This window comes from Garra rufa, chromosome 17 (assembly GCF_049309525.1).
Source record: "Garra rufa chromosome 17, GarRuf1.0, whole genome shotgun sequence".
NCBI lineage: Eukaryota > Metazoa > Chordata > Actinopteri > Cypriniformes > Cyprinidae > Garra > Garra rufa.
The window spans coordinates 25,362,531-25,373,107 of NC_133377.1; the positions used below are offsets into that span (position 1 = coordinate 25,362,531).

Below are 10,577 nucleotides of genomic sequence, written 5' to 3' on the forward strand. Positions count from 1 at the left end.
GCAGGTCATGTTTGATGTCAGACTCAGCACGGTACACCCGGTTACAGCTGGAGCCAGGAGCCCTGATCTCCCTTACCGGCGGGTTGCGTCATGCTGCGCCGGAGAGGTGATGCAAGAGTCCGGCGCTGTGTGTTCACGTACGCCACGCCTCCCCCGGTGCTGTTTCCTGCTTTCCTGAAGGCGCAATGAAGTCATAGAGCACAATCCCTCTGAGACTTTTCATCATCATTATTGTGTTAAGCCTGTGATTTCTGAACACTTATATTCGTCAGATGAAGGTGAGTTTGTTTAGTCGGTCTGACCGGGTCTTTCTTATGTCTGCGTCGGTCAACCGGCGTCTAGCCCTGTCTGTTTGTGTAACGTTACAGGCTCGCGGATAAAGTTTACAGTCGATGCTCTGCCTGAGCTATCATTTGAAGTGTTCGTTAAAGCCCGTTGAATGTCTATTTGAGCCAGGGATGTTCGTAGGGTATTCAATTGTTCTATTGAGTGAATCTGTTAAAGCCTTTCACTAAAGTAGATGAATTTTTAACCGTTTCGCTTTAACAGCTCACTTGACTCAGAGAAGCAAAAGCCGTTTCTTACGGAGAACCGTCGGACAGCGATAAATGATAAACGAGTTAATATAAAATAATTTAGAGTGAACCGTTTGACTGAGGCGGAAAATAGCTTAAAATAAGAAATGTTTTGTGAACATTATGTATATGACATAATAAACCAGACGATGACGCAAAGCAGTGCTGAATGTTTTTTTAAATGCTATCAGCATTTACTGAAATGATAGCTTAGTACCATATCATAATGTACATTACTATCTCTCTGATAAGGTTCATATTTTTCCAAAACTATTCAAGTAGACAACAGAGGGCTTTATTTTTTCTATATCTATATTAGTCTCTATTGTCACTCTTTATTTTTCTCAGGAGGAGGCAGGAGTTGATCTACCCCAGGCGTTGCCCTCTGGGCCCAGTGCCTTTATCCCAATTGAGGAGGTGTGTATGTGTGTTGATGAAAAGATAATAATTAATTAAATCCTTAAAATGTGAGTAATAAGTTTGAAATAAAAATTAAATGTGTTATTTGTTTTCCTGCATATTATGTGACTGTTCACTTATGTAAGAGGACTGTAAAACATGCAAATGTTTAGTTAAATTATTGAAATATTAACTTAAAACCCACAGGGTACTCCAAGTAAATATATTTAATGTAAAAGAGGTTTGGCTGACAGAACAGTTTGGGAATCTTTGTGTCAAGGCAAAATTTTGCTGACATGAAATTGTCAAAAATGTTTTGTTCACTTTCAAATTGGGCAGCTCTCTGCTGAAGCGATTGTTCACCCAAAAATGAAAATTCTGTCATTAACCCTTGTGCGACCTTATGGACATTTTCGTCCATTTCAGTTTAGTTTTTTTGTGCCTGTGTTAATGCCAACTGCATACATTTTGGCTCAGGTGTTTATTTTTATTGAAATTTTAATATTTCACCCTCATTTCCTTCAAAAAAAAATCAATTTTACCCTCCTTACAAAAAATACTCACACTCAGGACCTTAAGGACAAAAACGTCCACACTGAAACCCATTAGAACTGCAATTTTTTAACCCAGTGCCATGGGTTAAAACACCTGTGGCATTATGTAAACAAACCAGCATTTAAAAGGGTTACAATTCTGAAAATGTATGAATGTTTGGTATCTATGGATAGAACAGATCCTGGTTAAAAAATCGACATCAGTGAAAGCAGAAAAAAATATTAATAAAGCATATTTTTATGACAGTTTTTGGACATGGACATTTTTGTCCATTTTGCACCTATGTGTAACTTTTTGTTTTGAACGCACAAGGGTTAATTACTCACGTTTCATGTTGTTCCAAATTCATAAAGCCTTTATTCATCTTCAGAACACAAATTAAGATGTTTTTAATTAAATCCAAAAGCTCTCTGACTCTATAGACAGCAAGGGTCCTACCACGGTCAAGGCATTGAAAAGTAGTCCCGGGAGAGAAGAAATCGTTGAATAAATTTGGTATTTTTGTTTGCTTTGCACACAAAAAGTATTCTTGTAGCTTCTTAAAATTAAGGTTGAACCACTGATGTCACATGAAATATTTTGACAACGTCCTTACTATGTTTCTGTGCCTTGAGGACCCTTTCTGTGTGTGGAGGGCCAGAAAGCTCTCAGATTATATTAATTGTTTTCCAGAAGATGAACGAAGGTCTTATTGGTTAAAAACGACATGAAGGTGAGTAATTAATGACAAAATTGGAATTTTTGGGTGAACTAACCCTTCAATTCACATGAGTGAAATCTGTGTGAACCTTTTGGCCTTTTGTGAAACGCCTGAACGTGTGGATTCCTATTGACGAAAATTTTGCTAAGCAACAGTAAATGTGAGCGCAGCCTTAGATTGTTGTCAGCATTTACAGAACAAAAGTGAGTTCTCTGCATGTCTGTTTGTTTCAGATTCTAGAAGAAGGAGCACAGGAGGTGATGTCAGACACACTGTTGTCAGAGGGACGTGTAGACCATATTAACATGATGATGGGGCTACATCCCACCTACCTGACCTGTTTCCTCCGCACCCAGAATGCTTTGCTCCAGCTGGATGGCCCTCTGCCTCTGTCATGGAGACATTTTATAATCATATTGGTAAGGCTTATATTTTTGTTCGGTGCCTTTAGATTGTAAGTTTTAAATCTACACAACAGTAATTTTCTCTGTCTGTGCAGGCGTCTGCACGTCACCAGTGCTCGTATCTAGTACACCATCACAGCACTGCTTTTTTGCTTGCTGGAGGAGATGAGTCCTGGCTTAGAGGACTTCATTGTGCACCACCCAAAATACAGCACCTGCAGACGCTTAACAAACTCCTTGCACACAGACCCTGGATCATCACCCAGGAACACATACAGGTAAAAAGCACAGATCTTCAGTGTTGGGGAAAATAGCCTGAAACTGTCATTTCTAAGTGCAGGGTTTCCGCGGGGTCTTAAAAAGTCTTAAAATGTCTAAAATTTAAAAATCTAAATTTTAGGCCTTAAAAAGTCTTAAATTCGCTGTTCTAGGTCTTAAATAATTTCACACAGGTCTTTTTTTTTCCGATGTCCATGTAACGCTACCTCTAAAGCTCATTTAAATTCTCTTTTTGTTGTTTCCGTGGTGTTGTAGTTCTTTATTTCACTATTCCAAATATAATTTGCTGTATTTAAACTACAAATGAGACCAACATGCAATAGCCAATCAGCTTTCTGTTATTGGCGCGAGTCTCTCTCGGATTGTACCGCAGAAGTAAAATGGATTTAACTTTTAGCTATGGGGAAGTGCAAGTTTAGCGATACTTAGCTTAAAAAACTGAATATAGGGCTTGGCTAAGGCCAGTTGCTAACAACTGTAGATTTTTTTTCTCCCCCTGCGGAAGTTACTGCGTCTTCAGAATAACGTTATAGGTCGAGCTAGCTGACCGCCAGCCTTGGAGATACTTTTAAAATGTTTTTTTTTACTTGCCCGACCGAACAAACCACCTGATTAAAACTGAAGTGACAAAAACAACTAGCGAAGCATCGAAAGGCAAGAAAGATTCATATTTTAATACATTCAACGTAAACAGAAATTGATAATGGATAGTGTATTTCTGGTCTATTCGTGACATACTTTAAAACAAATGAGCGTAACAGCACTCTAAAGAAACACACTGAGGTAAAAATGTTAAATGTATAGTTTATTTATAAAATGATATAGTTCAGTAATATACCAAGTGAGCTTTATGCTGAATATTCTCACAATTACAAATGTTACATTAATTTTAGCTCAATAAACAAGTAGTTAGTCAAGTAGTTACTTGCATATAAGACAAAATATTTTCACTGTTTTGTTCTGTTTCACCAACGAAAATAGTTCCAAACAAGGATCGCAGCAGGAGCATTCTCCTATCAGCGTTTTGCTATGATTCAGCGTTTTGCTCGAATCAGTTGAAGTAACTCGCTCATGAAGTGACTTACCACCACCTGCTGGTAGTTTAATGTGTTTAAAAGTATGCCGCCACACCCAACATTTCTAATTTATATATTTATAAATCAATAAATGTATTTAAAACATTAATCTCACTTTTAATTTTGCAGTGTAAATTGTGTAATCTCACTGCTAACAGCCATTTACAATTTATTGATAAATTCATAAAATAAAATTTCAAAGTTAATGCATACATTTAAAAAAAAAAAAAAAAAAAAGGCCTTTATAAAGGTAAATCAAATATGCAGATTTAAGATGTAAAAGCTTATAGAGCACTGATGAAAAAATTGCTTCAGAATTTTTTTTTACATCAGTTATTTCTAGTGGTACTTTTATGGGGATATTTTATGTGGAATAGTATCTGCTGATATGAAAAGTTCACTGTATATCGTAGTAATACATTTAATTTATGACAGCCATGAAATTGTTTACTTTTTACATTAAACACATTAAATATTACATATGCATGTAATATAATATCTATTTCCATTACAGGTTTCGGTCTTAAATTTAATATAAGGTGGTATTAAAAAGGTCTTAAAAAGTCTTAAATTTCACTTGTTCATATCTGCAGAAACCCTGTAAGTGACAAGCTAGTGGAAAATTTGAAGTAGACAATCAAGCACCCTTTTTAAAAAAGGCATTTACCTTATTCTTCAATGCGGAAGTAAGCCTTTGGGCGAGACTTCTAGTTCTTTAGCTTCTATAGGGAAATAATGAGAAGAATAACAATGTGCAGTAAACTGTAAAACTATTTGCACTACAAACCAGTGTGTTCATAATTAAAATAATACATTTAAATAATATGGTAAGTCACACCAATTTGACTGACCCATAAAATTTACAAATGGCTACACATAGGTATTATATTGTGCAATTAACACTTTTTTGATGCTTATATTTAAGGAGTTGGTTTGTCCTGGTGCAGAGGCTCGGTGGTCCCTGGCGGAACTGATTCAGGCTATTGTTTTGATGAGCCATGCCCACTCTCTGGCCTCATTTGTTTGGGGTTGTGGTATTCTCCCAGAGCCCGAGCAGTCAGGAGATCAGTCGCTCCAACTGTGTTCGCCCACAGAGTCCTGTTCCCCCCGAGACAAGACCAGAAATCAACAAGAGGTATTGAATTGTGACTGAAGTATTGATTGCAGGTTAAAGAGAATATTTAATTTGTTTTGCTCTGGTAAATCTCTTTCATGTGTATATGTGTGTGTTTGTGCGCAGTGGTCTGAGGCTGTGAACGAGGTTAAGCTCTTGATGGAGAGGATGATGCTGGTTCAGCAGCAGGGGGAAGAGTTTACACAAGAAGAGATGGTTACTCGCTTTGAAAGAGAAAGGACTGAGAGTTTGCTGGAACCTGCTGATGGTATGAACACATAATTATACATAATTCAATACACCCAAATGCAGGGTTTCTTTTGGGTCAAAATAGTCTTCTGTTGTAGCTTCTGCACACAGACATTCACTTGAAAAGTTGTTTAATTACAAGTGGAATTTTGGGCTTTCCTGAGCAAATGTTGTAACATTGAATGCATTTTCCCCCTAAGATAAACATTTCATAGTCAAAAGTTTTTGAACATTTTTTTTAAAGAAATTGTGCATTAATTTGATCCAAAGTACAGCAAAAACAGTCACATTTTTAAAAATATTTTTACTATTTAAAATAACTGGTTTCTATTTGAATATATTTTAAAATGTAATTTATTCCTGTGATTTCAAAGCTGAATTTTCAGCATCATTACTCTAGCCACATCATCCTTCAGAAATCATTCTAATATTCTGATTTGCAGCTCAAAAACATTTTTTATTATTGTAATAATGTTGAAAACTACTGAGTAGAATTTTTTCAGGTAATAGAGAGTTCAGAAAAACAACATTTATATGAAATGGAAATCTTTTGTAACATTAAACATAACTTTATCATCCCTTTTGATCAATTTAAAGCATCCTTGCTAAATAGAAGTATTAATTTCTAGCATTTATCTCCCCCCAAAAATTGTACTTCCTCCAAGCTTTTGAATGGTATAGTGTATAATGTTACACAAGCTTTTTATTTCAGATAAATGCTGATCTTTGGATCTGTATATTCTGTGTAGTCATCAAAGAAATGTTTTAAATATTGATAATAGTAATAAAAATATGTTTCTAGAAAAGTAAATCAGCATATTAGAATGATTTCTAAAAGGATCATGTGAAACTGGAGTAATGATGCTGAAAATTTAGCTTTGATCACAGGAATAAATTACATTTTAAAATATATTCAAATAGAAAACAATTATTTTAAAAATTAAATATTTCACAATGTTACTGTTTTTGCTGTAGTTTGGATCAAATAAATGCAGGCTTGGTGAGCTGACAAGACTTCTTAAAAAACATAAAAAAAACTTTTGACTGGTAGTGTATAATGGATGTTTCACATCTTTTTTCTCTGCCTGACCTGTGTCATATTTTTTCCCGTACAGTACAGCGGTCTGTCCTTCCTGATTGTTTCTCGCAGTTTGTTGAGGATGCAGATTTTACGTACCAGGATTTTAGTCCTAGAGGAGCGCAGGCCCCCCCAACCATGAGAGCTCAGGTTCAGTATTTTTATATATTCTCACATGGTATTAAAAATTTACATAACAGTTATAAATAGAAGGCATTTTTTTTAGTTTATAATATGTTTTATGTTGTTATATACAGTTATATTAGTATTACTTATATACTTTTGTAGTATTTATGTTCTGAATTATCTTCTGTTTTTATATATTCACTTTTAGCTAAAAGCTTTTAGTAATTTTTAGGGATGCACCGATCCTTATCGGTCGATAACTTGCGCGTTTTGTCAGTAAAGCCGGTTCTGTAATCAGCGGTAAATGCCATCAGGTGCGTGATTTCACGTTGAGCCGTATATACTACACACAGCCTTTGTTTACAGACGAGCTGCGCACATTCACACTGATAATGAACGGTTCGTCGGTAAACAACGGCTGTGTGTAGTATATACGGCTCAACGTGAAATCACGCACCTGATGGCATTTACCGCTGATTACAGAACCGGCTTTACTGACAAAACGCGCAAGCTTTATCGACCGATTGGTATCGGTGCATCCCTAGTAATTTTTATGCTTATGTCTTTTTTGTCGCATTATTAGTTTTTGTTTGTTTTATATTATTTCTATTTAGCTAAACCTTTCTGTTTTTATTTTAGACTTGCATCTTTTATATTTAAAGGGACGGTTCATCCAAAAAAGAAAATTACCTCATGATTTACTCACCTTCAAGCCATTCATGTATATGATTTTCTTCTTTCAGTAAATACAATTGCAATTATATTAATAAATGTCTTGCCTCTTCCAAGCTTTATAATAGCAGTGATTGACTTTTATTACCCCCCTGAGCCCCGTGGAGTACTTTTTATGATGGATGGATGGACAAATCTCAATGCCCATTCACTGCCATTTTAAAGCTTGAAAGAGCCAGGACATTTTTAAATATAAATTCAATTGTATTTGTCTGAAAAAAGAAAATCATACACACCTTGGCTTGAGGGTAAATCGTAGAGTAATTAAATTTTTTTGGTGAACTGTCTCTTTAAATCCAGCACTGGTCATATCATGATCTTTATGTGTGATTTTGTGCTTTCAGGACTATTCATGGGAAGATCACGGTTTTTCTCTTATGAACAGGCTGTATGGAGAGATGGCACAGCTTCTGGATGAGAAATTTCAGGTGGTGTGTGCACTCACGTATCACACCATGGCCATGCACTCAGACGTGGATACCTCCACACTCAGAAAAGCCATCTGGAACTATATTCATTGCATATATGGCATAAGGTCAGTCATGCATGCATCACAGTCATGAAAATTCAGCTGTATAGGACAAAACTGAGTTAGGCTTGTGTTTATATAAGAAGGGTAAGCAATCCTTGCCATAATCATATACAAAGACTGCACATTAAGAAGAAAATAGAAATAAAATGCATTACTTTTGGTTAAAATTCTAGAATTGCTCTAATGTGAATCTAATGTGCACTTGCATGTCCACCAACACAGGTATGATGACTATAATTATGGGGAAGTCAACCAGTTGTTAGAACGCAGTTTAAAAGTATATGTCAAGACAGTGGCTTGTCACCCGGAGAAAACCACATCAAGAATGTACTTGTCTTTTTGGAGGCAGTTCCGCCACTCAGAAAAGGTACAAGATGTCTGAAATTTCTTGTTGATGATTGAATTGTGTTTTTATCTTATATTTCAATAAGTTGCATTTACTTCAGCAACGGTACTAAATTATGCTTGCTCTCTCGTTTTTCAGAATTGTTCAATTATTTTGCATTTTAGAGTAATGTTTTAGTGGCCTCTAGTGGTTCTCTTTAGAATTGACAGTTATGCCAGACCAGAGACTCTATTTAAAAATATCATATAGCCAAGTTTTCATTGTAGTAAAAAAATGTATATTTCTTAAGACATCTTGTTCTTTTCATGCAGGTCCATGTGAACCTGTTACTGATGGAGGCACGAATGCAGGCAGCTTTACTCTATGCTCTCAGAGCAATTACACGCTACATGACCTAATATGCTCACAAGAGCATTGAAACAAGGGATGACCTGTATACACTATTATGCTCTGATTGTAGCGTGTGTTGGCACACAAATTGCACACAATCACACTTTAAAAGCACAAAGGCTTTAGAGCAATTTAGTTTTATTTTCTCTTTTCTTTGCAATATTTTGGTCTTAAAGGCTGGATGATCAGCTACTGGATTCTGACTGGATTTGGGAGGCAGCGAATTTTGCACATGTCCTATGAGTAAATTGTGGTCTTTCTCTTATCGTACTGTGAACGTGTCTTTGCCCTGCTGCAGTATTCTGTTTTGTGTGTGTTTTGATGAATGTTTATGTTTATGAGTTTGACACTAAGAACTCTACATTGCCTATTTCTTCTCTCAGATTGAGAGCTGATTTAATGTGGGGTAAAATGGATGGAAAAAGCATATTTTTTTGTTGGTGTTATTTGTGCATTTTTATGTATAATAAAATATTTTACTATGACATTACTGTTTTGGTTCATTTGTTTGCATGTAATGTGCATGCCCTCTGATTTTTATTAAAGCAGTAAAAGGCATGTTTTTGTGAGACCTCAAATATGCTCGCTTAACTATTATCTAACATAAAATTACCAACAAAATAGCTTATAATAAGATTGTCTAGATGTCTTTATCTAATGCTGTAAAACTGCACACAAATTTAATATTTTACAGTATTTACATATTACACAAAATTAATAATTAAAATGAATTAAAAAGTAATAGAAAACACAGCCACTCAAGTGACATAATTTTCTTAAAATTAAAGCAGCTAACTTCCAGAAGGAACATTTCCTTATAATTTACTTACTTCCATGTCATCCAAGATGTTCATGTCTTTCTTTCTTCAGTCGCAAAGATTCCAGGAACTTTCTCCATATAGTGGACTTCAGTGGTGGCCAACCAGTTAAAATTGTAGTTTTGATGTAGCTTCAAAGGGCTCTACACGATCCCAGTCGAGGAATACGTGTCTTATCTAGAGAAACGATCTGCCATTTCCTAAAAAGAAATGAACATTTATATATTTTTTCCACCACAAATACTTGTTGCATCATGTTGGAAAGGTCATGCGTGGTTACTTCTTCATCTGTGTACTTCAAAAAGATAGAGTAGGGCAAAAAACTCCATCTCATTTTCTCTTCCAACTTCAAAATCGTCCAACATCATTTTACCTTTTTTGTAAAGGCGTTTGACTTCCTTTGCACGTTCTATTTGTAAACGCTGGGTCAGTACTTCCTTCTGTCATGTGTGTGATTATGTAATGTGTAGAGGGATAAGACCCTTATTCCTCGGCTGGAATCACTGGAGTCCACTATGTGGAGAAAAATCCTGGAATGTTTTCATCAAAACCCTAATTTTATTTAGACTAAAGAAAGAACGACATGAACATCTTGGATGACATGGGGTGAGTAAATTATCAGAAAATGTTCATTCTGGAAGTGAACAACTCCTTCAAGCAACTGAGCATATTTTGAGGTCATAATTTGCACCCTAGTCTTGAAAAATAAAATAAACAAAAACAAAACAAAAAATCTGCGGAACACCTCAAAACAGCCACCAGGGGTCAGTACCGGCCAAGAAACGTTTTCCGGTATTAAGAGACATCCAAACAAGCGTGGCTCTGCAGTGAGCAGTACTTGGGGGGTACCTGATACCGTTTACAACATAGCTACGAATAGTCTGAATATTTTATCACATTAATATGTTTGCTGCAGTCAATTACCAACGCGTTTTTTCTAAGGAAATGCAAACTACTATTAGTAACTTTTAACAAGACTAAAATGTAAGTGCCACCTGCAGTGGTCGAGACAAGTCATGACATTTAACAGCTCTATTTAGGTGTTAAAACCTCAGTATTGTGTGAAGCATTAAGCAAACAAATATAATTTCCCGGAAACAACTTGAATATGTACAACTGTGTACAGCTCTATGCTGAGAAGAGGTGGAGTCGGGCTCGCGCTTCGCTTGGCTCAGAGTGCGCGCGGAATTCAGCCCTTCCGGAC

At 35.9% G+C, this 10,577-nt stretch overlaps 1 protein-coding gene across 1 annotated transcript; it reads left to right on the forward strand.

Annotated features, from left to right (window-relative positions):
• The first annotated feature begins 156 nt into the window (after positions 1-156).
• sesn2 (sestrin 2) lies at positions 157-9,027 on the forward strand. Its single transcript, XM_073822126.1, has 10 exons — positions 157-278; positions 924-992; positions 2,463-2,648; positions 2,729-2,911; positions 4,914-5,123; positions 5,229-5,370; positions 6,467-6,579; positions 7,632-7,822; positions 8,042-8,186; positions 8,477-9,027. Exons 1-10 carry the CDS (start codon positions 273-275, stop codon positions 8,561-8,563), a joined length of 1,332 nt encoding a protein of 443 aa, XP_073678227.1. The 5' UTR covers positions 157-272; the 3' UTR covers positions 8,564-9,027.
• The last annotated feature ends 1,550 nt before the right edge of the window (positions 9,028-10,577 follow it).